The sequence below is a fragment of the Equus quagga genome, chromosome 13 (assembly GCF_021613505.1).
Source record: "Equus quagga isolate Etosha38 chromosome 13, UCLA_HA_Equagga_1.0, whole genome shotgun sequence".
NCBI classification, from domain to species: domain Eukaryota; kingdom Metazoa; phylum Chordata; class Mammalia; order Perissodactyla; family Equidae; genus Equus; species Equus quagga.
In genome coordinates, this window is record NC_060279.1 from 90931887 (window position 1) to 90948030 (window position 16144).

The window sequence follows — 16144 nt, forward strand, 5'->3', positions numbered from 1 at the left end:
CATCAGTGTGTCCCCCAGTCAGGCGGTGGCTGGAGGCCCAGATGGAGGGCCGACGGCGGGTCCTGTAGAGAGCGAGCACTGGTGAAGGGCCTTCTGAGGCCTGCCTCCCATACGAGAGACTTGAGTTACTAGCACAATGTTCAGGGATGGGTGGCGGCCAGAGAAGCCAGGCTGTTGTTTGCTTGATAGCAACTCAGGGGGGAATTGACAGGAAAGGTGTGCATGTGCCTGGGGCTTAGCCCTTCTGTTTTGTCCAGCCAGGTGGCAACAGGATGACGGGCGCCTAGAAGAACAAGCAGTGGGTTCATGGGAAGCAGATCGTGATTGCCATCGAAAGCAGGCAGCGAGTGCCATAGAAAGCAGGCAGCAGGCCCCATAGAATGCAGAGATTGACTCCCAGAAAATCAGGCAGCGAGTCCCACAGAAAGCAGGCAGTGGGTTCTAGAGAGAGCAGGCAGCGAGTCCCATGGAGAGCAGGCAGTGAGTTCTATAGAAAGCAGGCAGCGAGTCCTATAGAAAATAGGCAGCCCATTTCACAGAATATGGGTAATGGGTGCCACGGAAAGTAGGTCACATGTCCCATAGAAAATGGCCGTGAGTCCCCTAGAAAATAGGTAGTGCGTCCCACTGAATGCAGACATGTCCCGGAGAAAGCAGGCATTGAGTCCCACAGAAATAGGGCAGCGGGTCCCAGGGAGAGTAGGCACAGGGAGGGTGACCAGCCGTGCCTCTTGGGTGGGGTCCACGGCCTCGAACCCCGCCTGCACAGAGCTCCAGGCGTGGAGGGGGCCTGCCCTACACGGGGGTCTGGACCCTGGGGGTGGCGTTGGGTCTTACAGAAAGCAGGCGCCGGGCCAGGCCGGCGGCATCCCTGCTCTGGGGCCCCCCATGACGGCCGCGTCGCTGTCCCCGCAGACACGTTCGCCAGCAAGGTGGCGGCGCTGCAGGACCAGTGCGCGGACGCGTCCATCGGCAACGTGACGGGCTCGAACGCGGTGAACGTGTTCCTGGGGCTCGGCGTGGCCTGGTCGGTGGCCGCCGTGTACTGGGCGGTGCAGGGCCGCCCCTTCGAGGTGCGCACCGGCACGCTGGCCTTCTCCGTCACGCTCTTCACCGTCTTCGCCTTCGTGGGCATCGCCGTGCTGCTCTACCGGCGCCGGCCGCACATCGGCGGCGAGCTGGGCGGCCCGCGCGGCCCCAAGCTCGCCACCACCGCGCTCTTCCTGGGCCTCTGGTTCCTCTATATTCTCTTCGCCAGCCTCGAGGCTTACTGCCACATCCGGGGCTTCTAGGGCCGCCCCCTGGAGACCGCTGCACCTGCTGCCCACCCGCCCGCCTCCAGTGGCCTCCAGAGTCAGCCTCCTCTCCTGGGACGCGGCCTCCCTTCCTCCTGGGAACCCATCTCCCGCCGTCCTCTGTCCCCACGAACAGCCTCCTCCCTTCCCCTCGGGAGCCTCGCCAGGCAGCCCATCCTTGTTCGCTGCTGTCTACACCCCTGGGGGAATTTCCAGCTCGAGGCCCCTCCCCTGAGGACCTCCCCCCAGCGACCCTCTAGAGAATGTCATCTCAGCCCAGACACTCAGCCTCGCTCCATCCCTTAAGACCCCATTCCTCTAGAAGACCCCCCACTGCGGACCTGTGCCCCTGGGGCCTCAGAACGTAGCCCTCCCCCAGGGGGGCTCTTGAAGGAGGCTGAGCCATCCCCAGATGTCACACATCTCAGCCCTTCGCCCCGCCCTAAGGGCGCTCCGTTCAGTCCGGGTTTGGGGGAAGAACAGGTGGGCCTAAGGGAGGGGCACACCTTCCCTGATTTCTCGGCTCAGACCCTTGGAGGACCCTCATTCTCAAGGCTTGGAGAAGGGAGGGGAGAATTGGGGGTTTCAGAGCTGGAGGAGGCGAATTGGAACCTGCAACTTCTCACATTCCAGCGCCCCTACTGGCCTCCACTACCTCCGAGAGCCCAGCCACGCCTTGGAGGGGGGGGCCTGTGTGTGTGTATATAGTGTGTTTGGGGGAGGGGGGTTTCGGGAGGGTGCATGTCTTGGGGAAGGGGGGGGGTGACAGACTTTCTTTCTGAGAGGGCAGCAGACTCCCCCGGCCATGAGAATCAGCTTTGGGGAGGAGGCCAGGAATGAAAAAGGGAGCCCAGCCGATCTCCCCTGACAATCTAGAAGGCTCATTTTGCCCTCAGTGCCAGCCAATCCGGGCAGGACCCTCGAAGAGGAGACCGAGGGTCCCAGAGGACCAATGCTACAAGCCAGCAAATGCTGCCACATCTCTGCCTGATGGGGAGCAGGGTTGGGTGGGAGGGTGGGACTGGGGCCAGAGGGTCTGGGTGGGCATTTTTAACTTTGGAGGCCACCCGTCTGTCGGTAGGCCATCGGCATTTTCTTACTGTTGATGTTTCCTGCCTAAAGGACACACTCGGGGTATGGGGAGTGCTGCCCACTTCTTGGGACCCTGAGGATGACCCTGCAACCCCTGTAACGCCCTACTTCCCACAGGTTTTTAGCGTTCTATCGTCCTGTTGTGCATCACCTCAACATCCCGGACCTGTTACCCACTCTCCCCTCTACTCCTAGCTCATCAGCACCAGTCGCTGTCTCTTTTCTCTGTGATTTCTGTAAAAGTTGCCATAAAACTTTGAAATTCTGCCTGAACAACAGCCTGCCCGTGGGAAGCTGGGATTCAGGAGGAGGGAGCTAGTGAGGTCTCTGACTGAGATTTGGGCAGCTGTGAAATAGACCAAGTAATCTGGGTATTTCCATGCCCCCAGTCCGCTGCAGGTTACCCTCACATGCACCAGCTGCACTAAACGTCCAAATGAGCTTCTCCTGGTCATGCTCTCTGGCCACGTCCCCGCCCATCACCCGGGAGTTTCCCCTAGGAAAGCCCCCATCATCATCCGGGAGCTTCCTGGCCACGCCCCCACCATCACCCGGGAACCTCCTGGCCACGCCCCCACCATCACCCAGGAGCTTCCTTAGCCACGCCCCATTTAGTACCGAGTAGGTTCCTCGGCCACGCCCCGACTCGTCACCCAGGAGCTTCCCTAGCCCCGCCACATCATCACCCAGGAACTTCGTGGCCGCCCCCTCCACCTGTCACCCAGAAGCATACCCTTGCCATGGCCTCACTCGTCACACAGGAGCCTTATCTTATGCCCCACTTATCTCCTAGGAGCTTCTCTAGCCACGCCCGCACCATCACCCTGCAGCGTCCCTAACCCCGCCCCCACCATCGCCCAGGGGCGTCCTGGCCACGCCCCCAGTCGTCTCCCGGGATCTTCCCCAGTCCCGCCCACATTCCATCAGCCACAAATTATTCCTCTCCATCCGACCTCCTGGGAACACAAAAAAGGAAGGCCCGAATTTGCCGGAGCAGGAGAGCTGGGGTGGATGGGGGTCTCCTGAATAAAGCGAGTACCTTTCTCAGAATCCTGACATGGGAGGAGGGGTGAGTGTGTGTGTGAGTGTGTGTGACTCCAGACGCACGGCACAGCCTTTGTAGAGGCGTGCAGACCCGTGAGTTACCGGCCTTTCATATTCCTGCAAATGGTTAGCGTGAGTGGATTGTGGGGTGCAGGGCGGGTGGGGAGTGAGAGCTCAAGACACCTCGTCAGCCCCTCCAGGGAGCTTGAGAGTTACCCTAAGAGCAAAGGGGAGCTTTGGAAGGATTTAAATGAGGGGGGAGGGGGCCGGGGCCGTTGATACCGCCTGATTGACATTTTCAACCGTTCCTTCTGGCTGCCTGCGAGACTGGAGGCCTGGAGATGGGCAGGGCCCTGGCAGGACTGAAATCGTGCACTGGAGTGGAGCAGCCTGGGAGAGTTTAGAGAAAGCCCTATTGGGGCCTGCCCGGGTCAGAGTGGGGAAGGTGGCTGGGTTCGTGGGTTCGGATCCCGGGGGCCGACTTACACGCCTCTCTCAAGCCATGCTGTGGCGGGTCCCACATGCAAAATAGAGGAAGACTGGCACAATCACCAAAAAAAAAGCAAGCGCTTAAGGGGTGGGCGGGGCCCGGGAGAACAAAGGCGGGGAGGCGCAGTACCCGGGGCTAGCGGTAGAGGGAGCTGCCCGAGCTTGCAGGTGTGAGCCGATCGCTACCTGGACGACCAAGCCTTGTAGCTTTGCAGCTTTGGCGGAGAGGGGGGCAGGCCCCGCCCACCACGCCCGAGAGAGGAGGGGGCTGGAGACTGAGCGCCCCATCCTTACTCTCCCCCGATCCCCAGCCTCCTGCTGGTGTCTCCCCCTGCAGGAACTCCACCAGAAGCCAGAGGTCATTGGCATAGGGCATAGGGCATACAGGTCAGCCTCTGGGGCTCAGAGCGGGAGGGGGAGGTGGGAGACTGGATCTGGGAAGCGGGTGGGGAGCGAATTTCCAGCACAGACAGTGAGGTCTCTCCTGGGCTTGGGAAACCAAGTGGGGATAAGTAGGAAGAACAGGTTTGGAGAATATGCTGGATCCGGGTGAGGACATGCCGAGGGTGAGAACCCTCTGCGACGTCCAGAGATGTCAGGGAAAGGACCTCTGGAGCTCAGGAGATGGGGCTGCACTTGCGAGAGATTTGGGATTTGTTGGCCATGAGGTGTCACCAAGCCACGAGAGGAGGCGCGGCTGCCCAGAGGGCGTGTAGTGTGAGAAAAGGGCATGAACCCCCAGCATGGTGTGCAAGGGCATCAGGGAGCATTTGGGGTCTGACGTCCCAGAGAACAGTGACCCCTGCTGCTGGCACCTGTGCTGGGCTTGCCTAGGCACAGCCCCGTTCAGTCCACCACCGGTCCCAGGAATCGCCCCGTCCCCCAGGGGAGCAGACGGAGGCTCCGAGAGGGAAAGCAACCTGCCTGAAGTCTCGCAGCCCGGGAGGAGAATGAGGTCCGGCTGCAGAATGGGACAAGGATGCCCCTGTCTTAGCAGGCGTGAGCAAGGAGGGCACTATAGAGGCAGGAAGATGTGGCTGGGAGATGCGTAAGGGCTCGGCTTCAAAGAGGGGCATATCCAGAGCTGGGGACGTGGACGAGAAGGGGGACACACAGATGTCCTGTCATCCCATCCCAAACCTCACGCTTCTCACCTGGATGCAAAGAGTCCCGAGGGAGTCAGCCTGGGAGGCATTTAAACGATGACACGGCACAATGATGTGCTTTCTCGGTGTCTCAGCTCCCTCGTCTAGCAAAGGGGGACAATAATAATCATGGGACAAAAATGGGGACGAATGCTACTTACTTCACTGGGCTGTTGTATTTACATTTCTATTTCAGAATAATACCTGGCTCACAGGAAGGGCTCGTGGATGGAAATATACTTTGTGGCTATCCCCAGCTTGCTTGCTCCCTTTCATATGTCACATTCTCTCTCACACACACACACCCGGCAGTCGCCACCCTGGAACAAACAGCCTCAGAAGGACGGAGAAACGCAGACCCGCCACGGACCTGCTTTGCCACTTGAGTCCCAGTTGTTAGATCCCCAAACCCGGGGGAGAAGAAAGGGCCGAGGGCAATGTCGGTTCCTCTCTGCCCAGCGCCTCCCCGGGGTTCTCTAATTCCTTCTCTCCATTGCCCACCTGCTGTGTGGCTGGTGCTATGCCGGGGACGCCGCAGGGACCAAAATGTCCCTGAGCCCTGCTCTCCGGGGCTCTCAGCGCAGTGCGGGGCACATGCCGATCAAAGGGCAGGAGGTGGGGGTCCGGATGGGAGCTGTGAGGGCAAGGGTCTGTAGCAAGACGCGGCAGGACGCGGGTGACTTCTGGAATCTGGAGGGGGGGCTGCCCCTCCAGAGTTGCGGCTTCGGTGCCGGCATTCAGCGCCCCCAGGGTGCCCAGCTCGGTGGGAGCTGCCCGGCAGACCCCCGACCTCCCCCCAGTGCCTCCAGTGGCCCAGCCCTCCCGGGGTCCAGAGGACACAATCCCAGGAGACCAGGCTGGTGGGCACGGTGGTCGGCTGAGTAACGGCCCCCAAGACATCCACATCCTGATCCTCAGAATGTGTGACACTGTTCCCTTTCGTGGCAAAAGGGACTTGACAGATGGACTTAAGCTCAAGATCTTCAGAGGGGGACATTCTCCTGGCGTATCTGGGGGGGCCCTGCGTGTGGTCACAAGGCTCCTTAGAAGAGAGGGGCAGAGGGAGACAAGACTCCAGTCGACATCCAGGAGATGCGACAAGGGCAGCGAGCCGTGGAAGCGACGTGAGGAAGGGGCCACTAGCCAAGGAATGCGGGCGGCGCCTGGGAGCTGGAGACGGCAAGGACGTGGACCATCCCTGACGGCCTCCAGCAGGACGGCAGGCCTGCCGTCACCTTGACTTGACCTCTGGCCTCCAGAACCGGAAGAGCATAAATGATGTTTTCAGCCCCTGAGTTGGTGGTAACTTCTCGTCCCAACTCGGATCCCTCTGGACCTCAGTTTTTCATCTGCGACGTGAGAATGTGGAGGATATTTCTCGTATTTCTGGCTGCTGAACACGCTCACGACGTCTGGGGGGATTTCCAGCCTGGAGAGTCCCCCGTCCTCCAGAGGGAAACTCGCTTTCCCAGCCTCCTTTGCCTCCAGGGCCCAGACACGTGACTCAGGTGCCACCAGACAGACTCACGAGCACGAGTCTTGAATTGGGAAGGAGGCTCCACGTGGGACCCGCTTAGCTGGCGAGGACGGTGGGACAGGCACCGTCTGACTCCCGGTGGATGGATGGTGGCAGACACAGAAGTGACCCGGATGCTGGGGGCAGGAGCAGCCACCGTCCCGCGGCAACGCAAACAGGGGCGCCTAAGACTCTGCTCGCTCAGCCGCCGTCGGCTCAGTTCTGGGTGTGGTTTCGGGCTGTCTTTCTAGAAACAGCCTCGTGCTGGGCTCTCCAGGCCACTCAGGCCTCCTCTGAGCCCCTCCGCTCCTTTTTCACAAACCCCAAATGGTAGATTGTCCCTTTGCCTTCCCCGTGGGGAGGTTGCACATTCCCGCCCTTTCGAATTCAGTAGTGGCCAAGCCACTTGCCTCCGCTAAGGAAAGAGGGCGGAAGCGCCGTGTGACCCCCGTGGGTAGAAGCTTTAGAAACCAGCGCACGCTTTGCCCTGTCACTTTTTCCTCGGCCTCGATGACCCGTAATGTCATAGGGAGTGACGGCTCTAACAGCCTGGCGTCCTGGAGTGAAGCTGACGTGCAGCCAACTTGCAGTGGGCTTGTAGCTTGATCAAGAAAGAAATTTGTATTTCATTGAACGAAGGTTTTGGGGATGTTTGTTATGGCAGCATAACCCAGCCTGAGCTGACTGGGACAGTTTGCTTTGTAAAATCAGTCAGTCAACTTCTGTACCCAAGAACCCTGACAGAGGCTGAGGGAATAGACTAGATGAGGATTCAGGGTTTTTTTTTGTTGTTCTTTTTTTTTGGTGAGGAAGATTGGCCCTGAGCTAACATCTGTTACCAATCATCCTCTTTTTAATTTTTTCTCCCCAAAGCCCCAGTACATAGTTGTGTATTCTAGTTATAGGTCATTCTAGTTCTTCTATGTGGGACGCCACCACAGCATGGCTTGGTGAGCAGTGCCATGTCCACACCCAGGATCCGAACCCACCAACCCTGGGCCGCCAAAGCAGAGCACACAAACCTAACCACTCGGCCACAGGGCCGGCCCCCTAGGTGAGGATTCTTAAGCTGGAGTCCACACAGACCGAGCAGGTCAGTGCGCAGGTTTCAGGAGCTCTCCGAACTTGTGTGCATCCCGCACACGCAGCAGCGTTTTCCCTAGGAGAGAGCCGATAACGTTCATCGGACTTTCAAACTGGGTTAATGACTTAAGAGACTCGAAGATGTTGGTCCTGGAGTCAGACTGGCTGGATTCAAACCCCAGCTCCACTGCTCACGAGCTGTGCCACCTTGAGCAAGCTCCTTAACCTCTCTGGGCCTCAGTTTCTTCATCTGTAAAATGGAGATGATAACAGATGATAGGAGGACGTGTATGTAAAGTGATTCGAACAGTGCCTGACGTATCGGAAGCCCTCGTAAGGGCCTCCCATTAATGTTTTTATTAATAGTAGTTAGATATGGGTTTGGAATGACAAGGATCCCAAATAATAGTGGCTCCAATAAGATCAGAGTTTATTTCTCTCGTGTGTGACAGTCCACATGCGGTACGGCAGCCCTGCTTCACGAGGGCAGTAAAAACCCAGATTTCTTCTATCCTGTCGCTCGGACAGAGCAAGGACGGCCCTCGTCTGTTCAGGCCAGGACGGGTCGTGGCCCTGGCATCGTTTCAGCTGGAGGGGGGGGAGGGGCCAGGCCCCCTGCCCTCTGTAAGGCTGTGACCTGGGGGCTCCACACATCGCCTCCTTCCACGGCCCGGAGACCCGACGGGACTCACACGGCCACATTTAGCTGCAAGAGGAGCTGGAAAAATGTCATTTTTATTCTGACTCATCATATTTAAAGTCACAGAGGAGAGCCAGCCCTGACGGCCTAGTGGTTAAAGTTCAACACGCTCTGCTTCGGCGGCCCGGGTTCAGTTCCCGGCCGAGGGACCACACCACTCGTCTGTCAGTAGCCATGCTGTGGCGGGGGCTCACATAGAAGATCTAGAAGGACGTACAACTAGAATATGCAGCTATGTACTGAGGCTTCGGGGAGGAAGAAGAAAAGAGGAGATTGACAACAAATGTTACAGCTGTGAGCTCAGGGCCAATCTTCCCCAGCAAAAAATTAAAAAAAAAAAAAAAAGATGGTCGTTGGCCTGTCTGGATGAGTCTAAAAAGAAAAAGCAATCATCAAGGATTTTTAAGATGTCAGAGATGGGAGGTTGAGGGACAATGACCAGCCCCTTCTGCAGAAAGGTTTGTCTGTCGCTGCAAAACCAAACCCCCAAAGCTCAGTGCTCAAAATGATGAGTCAGCGCTCCCTCTCGGGTTCCGAGGCCCCCGGGTGGGTCTGGGCGGTCTTCACTGGGGCCCCTCACACAACAGCGGGCAGACGCCAGCCAGCTGCAGTCACCTGGAGCCCCCCCCCCCCCCCCCCCCAGCCCCCCCCCCCCCCCCCCCCCCCCCCCCCTTCTTGACGGTTCCCGTCTCGCTCTGTCTTTGCCTCTGGTCGCTCCCTCTGTCTCTGCTTCCAAAGGTCTCTGTGGCTTTGTGACTCTGGCTCCTCCGTTCCCTTAATTCCACCTCGTGCTCCCTCTCTCTCTCTCTCTCTCTGTGGCTGCCGTGCTGTCTCCCTCTGCATCTTCACTCCTTCTGTCTTTATCTCTGTTTCCAAATGTCAGCCCCGCCCCCTAGACTGAAGAACAACCTACCCTGGAATTTGGCGGCTTAAAAAAAACATGTAGGGGGCGCCAGCCTGGTGACATAGCGGTTAAGTTCGTGAGCTCCACTTCGGCAGCCTGGGGTTCACCGGTTCGGATGCCGGGCACGGACCTCCTCCACTCATCAGCTGTGCTGTGGTGGTGGCCCACATATGACATAGAGGAAGATGGGTACAGATGTTAGCTCAGGGAGAATCTTCCTCAGCAAAAAAAAAACAAAAAGTATTATTTCTCATGATTCTGTGTGTTGACAGTGGCTCTTCTGTTCTGTGTGGTGTTGGCTGAGGTCCTCGGGTGGCCCATTCACTTGGACCTTGGCTGGGGCTAGGACGTGCAGGACGCCCCCCCTGGTGGCTGGCAGTGGCAGTCTTCGGGCTGGTCCGCTTCCCTTCCCCCTGCAGCCCTCCCCATCCCCCGTTTGGCTGGACCAACTTCTTAGCAGCATGGCGGCTGGGTTCCAAAAGACCCACAGTGGAAGCTTCCAGGCCTCGGTCACTTCTGCCACATTCGGTTGGCCAAAGCAAGTCCCCAGATTCAAGGGATGGGGGCATAGAGGCCACCTCTCGACGGGTGGCGCGTGTGCACAGGGGGCGGGAGAAATCGTTGGTGGCCATTCACGGTGGGCTGATTAATAATCTCCCAAAAGGCAGCCACCCCCCAAAACCCAAAGCCTGTGAATGTGTTACCTTCTGTGACAAAAGAGGATTTTGGGGGGGGTGGTTCAGTTAAGGACCTTGAGATGGGGAGGTGACCCTGGGCGATCTGGGTCGGCCCCAAATGCTATCCCACGGATCCTTGTAAGAAGGGGGAGGACACCGCACATGGAGAGGGAGGCCGTGTGGAGATGGGGCAGAGACTTGAGGACGCTGGTCTTGAGGGTTGGGGCAACGTGGTCACAAGCCAAGGAATGCCACAGTCCCCAGGAGGGTCTCCACAGATTGCAGCCCTGCTGACCCCTTGCTTTGGGCCCACTGGGACTGACTGTGGACTTTGAGCTTCTAGAACTGTGAGAGAAGAGGTGTGTATTGTTGTAAGCCACTGACTTTGTGCACTTTTTTTTTTTTTTTTTTTTTGCTGATGAAGATTAGCCCTGAGCTCACATCCATGCCCATCTTCCTCCATTTTATATGTGGGAGCCACCACAGCACGGCTGACGAGCAGCATAGGTCTGTGCCCAGGATCCGAACCCGTGAACCTGGGCCGCTGAAACAGAGCTGAACATAACCACTCGGCTACGGGGCCAGCCCTGAGTGTGTGCTGTTTCGTTACAGCACACAGGGAACTAACACAGCATCCTTAGAGCTGACTCATCACTGCCTCTTGTCTTTTTGTTTCTATGTATCTTTACATCTTGAGCTCTTTTTTAAAAAAAATGTGTAAAATACACACAACATAAAATTTACCATCTTAACCATTTTCAAGTGTACAATTCGGTGGTAGTTAGTACATTTGTGATTTGTGCAACCATCACCACTATCCGGTTCCAGCATTATTTCATCAGCCCAAAGGTAACCCCACACCCATTAGCAGTCGCTCCCCAATCTCCCCTCCTCCACCCCTGCCAACCCCTCATCCACTTCCTGTCGCCCTGGCTTTGCCTATTCTGGGCATTTCCTGTAAACAGAATCCTACGATACGTGGCCTTTTGAGTCTGGCTTCTTTCGTTCAGCATCATGTTTTCAAGGTTTGTCCACGTGGTAGCCTGGATGGGAGCTTCGTTCCTTTTTCTGGCTCAGTAATATTCCACTGCATGGCTGTAGCCCATTTGGTTTCTGCATTCCTCTGTTGATGGATGCTACATCTTGAACTCTTGCGTTCTTTTCGTTTCTTGGCCGTGTCTCCCACGCTCAGCATCTTAGAATTGGGGTTTATACTACTGAGCGTTTGCCACAGAAACAGGACCAACAGGATGTGTAGATAGATAGAGATTTCTTTTAAAGAACTGGCTGGTGCAATTGTGGGGGCTGGCAAGTCCAGTCGTGCAGGCCGGGCCGGCAGGTGGGAGCCCCAGGGAAGCACTGATGCCACAGCTCAAGTCCAAAGGCCGTCTGGAAGCAGAATTCCCTCTTTCTCAGGGGACCGCAGTCTTATTCCCGTAAGGCCTTCAACTGATTGGATGAGGCCCACCCACACCACGGAGGGTCATCTGCATTGCTCAAAGTCAACTGATTTAAATGTTAATCTCATCTGAAAAATACCATCGCAGCAACATCTAGAATAATGTTTGGCCAAACATCCGAGCACCACAGCCTAGCCAAGTGGACGGATACCATTCACTGTCACCGGGGGTTCTCTTCTCCCCGTGCCCCGCCTCTGCCCATCCACCATGTCCCTGCCTGGCCACAGATGTAGGTTGGGAGAGAGGGCTGTGTCCTGCCTCCTCCTGAGGATTGAAGTCAGACTCTAGCAAGAACTTCCAGGCGCTCAGGCCTGGAGAGAGAAGGGATGGGCCTCTCAGGCCTTGAGAGGCCGGTCCTCAGGGCTTCCCAAGGCACTTGCCCTCTTGTCCCACCCCAGCTGTTTGCCTCCCGGTTCCCCGGCCTCTGTCTGCAATTTTCTCCCTGCGAGGCGGAGGGAAGGAAATGTCAAGGATGATGGATGAAAAGGGGCAGCCGGGGTCAGCGAAGGAGGGACCACACGGCGGAGGGGAAGAGGAAAGGAGAAGGGGGAGGGGGTCACAGAGCCAAACGGGGGACAGAGACAGAGACAGACGGGAGACACACAGAATGAGACCAAGAGAGACTTGACGCAACGCTGAGAGACATGAGAGGGAGAGACCCCCGCAGAGACGGTGCCAGAGCTCAACGCGGTCCTCCAGTCCTCAGCCGGCACCCAGGGCCCCAGGATGCGTGGAGAGAAAACCAGAGACGGCGGATGGCCAGACGGGGCCCAGAGCAGAGCGAGGCTGGGGAGAGACGGACAGACAGAGACAGAAGGAGAGAGACAGCAGAGACACTGAGACCTGGAGCCACCGAGAGACACAGGGGCAGAGAGACAGTGAGGGAGAGAGAGGGAGAGACAAAGAGACACAGAGACCAAGAGGCACCAGGGACCCAGCACTGGGGAGCAGAGGTGGGAGAATGGAGACACAAAGGCGGGGAGACAGGGGCCTCCAGAGAAAGAGAGAGATGGGGATGGGGGCCCAGGGCGGGGAGACAGAGAGAGAACAGGAGAGACTGAGAGCGAGCGAGAGAGAGACGGAGACAGAGACGCAGAGAATCATCCAGAGAAAGAGAGCCACAGAGATAGAGAGCCCAGGAAGGAGACCCAGAGGCACAAAGAGAAAGGGGCCGAGGAAGGCAGATTCCGAGGACAAGGAGAGAAAGGACAGGGACAGGAAGGGGCCCTGGGGGTCGCGGGCCGTGCCCCTCCCCCCGCCGGGTCGGGCGGCCCCGGTGGCCTCTGCCGAGCCATGGCTAATGGTATGATTGCTTGGCGGGGCGGCAGGCGGCGAGTGACAAATGAGCCGCCGGAGTTGCCAGCTCCGTGATGGATGGGCCGGGCGGAGGGGCGGGTGCGGGGTGGGGGCCCCACCAAGAGACACGTTCCGTCCTCCTGGAGCCAGGCCAGGCGGGGGAAGCAGTGGGGACTCGGGGGGGGGGGCCATGCGGCTCCTCGAGGCCGGGCAGCGGGGCGGGGAGCAAAACAGGAAGATTGGAACCCGGGGACGGGGACGGAGAGAGGAGAGAGATGGGGGACACAAAGGCCGGGAGATGGGGGTCCCCAAAGGTGGAGTTGGGGGGCAGGGAGAGGGAGAGAGAGAGGGAGATGGAAACAGAGACACTGAGAATCATCCAGAGAAAAAGATGGAGGGATAGACACACAAGACAGACAGACACACACATCCCCAAGACAGACAGAGACACAGGGGGCCCTCACAGAGACCCCTTCTTCCCCCCGCTCCGGGCAGAGATACAGATCCCTGGAGAGACTCTAAGGGTGAGGGACGAGGGGCAGAGACCAAGAGACAAGCAGACAGCTGATGACGAAGAGGGAAACTGAGGCAGAGCTGGCAGAAAGACCAAGAAAGAAGGCAGGAGGGGTCTGAGCAGCTCCTAGCTCACTCTCTCGGCTCCCGCGGCTCTGAGAGCAGATCCTGGGGATCCCTGGGGCGTCCCTGGGGACGGCGGCTGCCTGGTGAGCGGGCGCTGGGGGTCGGCAGCCGGTCTGGGAAACCGTGTTGGGGAGACCCGGCAGGTCCCCTGACCTAGGCTGGAGAGCTCAAGGGGCTGGGCCAGGCCCGGGGGCCCCCGTACGATGGGGCTGGAGGGTGCCCCTCCCGGCGGGGGTCCTGCGGGGTCCGTGCCACACAGAGGCCAGAGGGTCAGACGCCACCAGATACGCCAGGGGGCCCAAACCGCGCCCTCGTGCAGGCAGCCACGTGGGGACAGCCAGCAAGACCGAGGCCTGGACCCCACCTTCTCCCTCCCCCCAGGGCACGAGGGTCCCAGGGGCCAGGACCATCTGAGGGAGATGGCTAAGGAGGCCTGAGGCCAGAGAGAGAGGGGACGGGGCGTGTGTGATGGACAGAAGGCCCGCGACCTCCTCCCCGTCTCCGGCCTCCGGTCCCTTGCCTTCTCCATCGGTTTCTCTCCAGACACCCCGGTGGGTCGTCCCCAGCCCAGCAGCTCGCTCCTCTGTAATTAAAAAGATTGATGCCGCGGAGCGCAGGCCCCTCCTCGTCTGGGCGGCGGAGGGTCCTTCTGGGCTCAGAGCAAGGGGAGAAACGACTGGAAGAAACGCCTCGAGTCTCTGTGCCTCCCGCCCCCCATCCCGCTTTCTCTCTCCCCCCATATCTCTGTCTCTCTCTGTGTCTCTCCCTCTCTCTGTCCATCTCTCTGTCTCTTTCTCTTTTTGTCCATCTCTCTGTCTCTCTCTCTCTCTGTCTCTCTCTCCTCCCATCTCTCTCTCCCTCTGACTCTGTCTACCCCATTTCCTTCATCTCTCCGTGTCTCTTTCCGCCCCTCCCTTTTGGCCATTCCCCGAGTCACACCCCCTCACGGGCCTCCCTGGGACCACCACGAGGTCACGGCCCAGTCACCTCCTTCCCTCTGCCCACCTGCCCCCCCAGGACGGTCACCTCAGGCCACACATCCTGCTTTCAGAAGCCGCGAAGGCCCGGGGACCTCAGCACACCCCCCGAGACCCAAATCAGGGCTGGGGGCCCAGACCCCCGGCTTCCCTACCCTGAACCTCAGCTGAGGGCGACGACAGAAGAGCTTGGCATCTTTAATTAAAAAGTGATTTAAATTAATTTTCTGCTCCAAAACCCCTCTCTGGGGGCGGCGAGGGGGGGGGGGGGGGGGGGGGTGTGTGACAGTGATTAAGGCTCTCCCGGCCCCCTCCCCTCTGCCTTCCTTAAAGGGCCAGCATCACCTGCAGATAGTTGAGTGTGAGTGTTGGGGGTTGGGGACGGGGAGAGTGGGGGCGGGAGCGCCCACTGGCACGGGGACCCCAGACTCAGCCAAGGCCCCCTGGGTCCCAGCACCCTCTGGTTTAACCGCCTCCCCATCACCCCCCACCCAAGCCCATTGCCCATCGAGCAGATGGGGAAGGGTCAGTCTGAGGTGGGTCCAGCCCCCAGATTCCCGGAGGAGACCCAGCGGCGGCCAGGGAGGGGGGTGTCCAGGGGAGTCAGAGGTCAAGAGTCAGGGACAGAGGGAGAGAAGGGACCAGAGAGAGACAGAGCTCCTGGGTGAGACACAGAGAGTGAGGGTGTGAGAGCCAGGGAGAGATGGAGGCAGAGAGAGACAGAGGCAGGGGGAGACAGAGGCAGGGGGAGGCAGAGGCAGGGGGAGGCAGAGGCAGAGACAAGGAGAAGAGGGGGTGACCTGGAGGTGAAGCAGAGCCCAGATGGGAAGGACCAGGGCCACCAGGCTGGCCCTCCCCCACAGCCTCCACTCGCCCCTCCTGCTGGAAGTGCTGCTGCCAGTCTAACCGCAGTCCCTCGTGCTGTAGGCCCAGCGGGCGCCCCGGCCCCGGGCCTGCACAGTTTTGTTTCACTTTGAGAGGACGAAGGCGAAGCAGGAGGCAGCTGAGGAAAAGCCGGGGCTGCTTATGAGTCGTGAACACATCCTGGGAGGGCCGGCAGGAGTGCCACCATGCTCCCGGCCCCCACTCAGCCTGGATCTCTGTCCTCCTCTCTGGGTCTCTGTCCCCCTCCATCTCTGTCTGTCCTCCCTCTGGGTCTTTGTCCTCTCCCCTCTTTCTGTCCCCTTCTCGCCGGACCGATCTCATTTCTCTTTGGTGCCGTCCCTCTGTAGCGATGGTTGGTCATTTTTGGGGGGGGTCAAGTAACCTTTTGTGACAAAAGGAATGAAAACTATGGGCCATCTCCGTGGGGGGTGGGGGGAAAGAACCATAAGCGCCAAGCCCACAATTTGCCATGTAATTTAGGGAGTTCACGGGTCTCTTGACACCCACTGGCACAGCCCCTCAGGAATCAGAGGACACCAGAAAAGAAAGACCCCTAATGTAGGAAAAGCCAGGGACAGAACAAATCCCAGGGGTCTCTCTCCTCTCCCCCTTGCTGGCCTCACTGTTCACATTCCTGCCCCAGGGCCTTTGCACCTGTGGCTCCCCTGCCTGGAAGGATCTTCCCCCAGATGTCTGCATGACTCCCTCCCTCCCCTTCCTCCGGCCTCTGCTCAGATGTCACCTCCTCTGAGGCCTCCCCTGTCCAGCTTACATCATCCCCTGTCCTCATTCTGCTTTGTTTCAGAGCACCTGCCACCTCCAGGCAGTATTTTACACTTAGACCTTTACTTCCTGAACTATTCTCTCTCCCTCACCCCATCCCCAACAGAATATGGGCTCCAGGAGGCCAGGAAGCTTGTCTTTTGTTCTCTGCTCTATCTC

General features: G+C 58.8%; 1 protein-coding gene across 1 annotated transcript in view; it reads left to right on the top strand.

The window, feature by feature from the left end:
* Positions 1-1364, top strand: part of SLC8A2 (solute carrier family 8 member A2) — a 28356-nt gene extending 26992 nt beyond the window's left edge. The window contains exon 10 of the mRNA XM_046683430.1: positions 916-1364. Coding sequence (XP_046539386.1) covers positions 916-1292 — 377 coding nt within the window. The 3' untranslated portion in view covers positions 1293-1364. The remainder of the gene's footprint in view (positions 1-915) is intronic.
* Positions 1365-16144: the final 14780 nt, after the last annotated feature.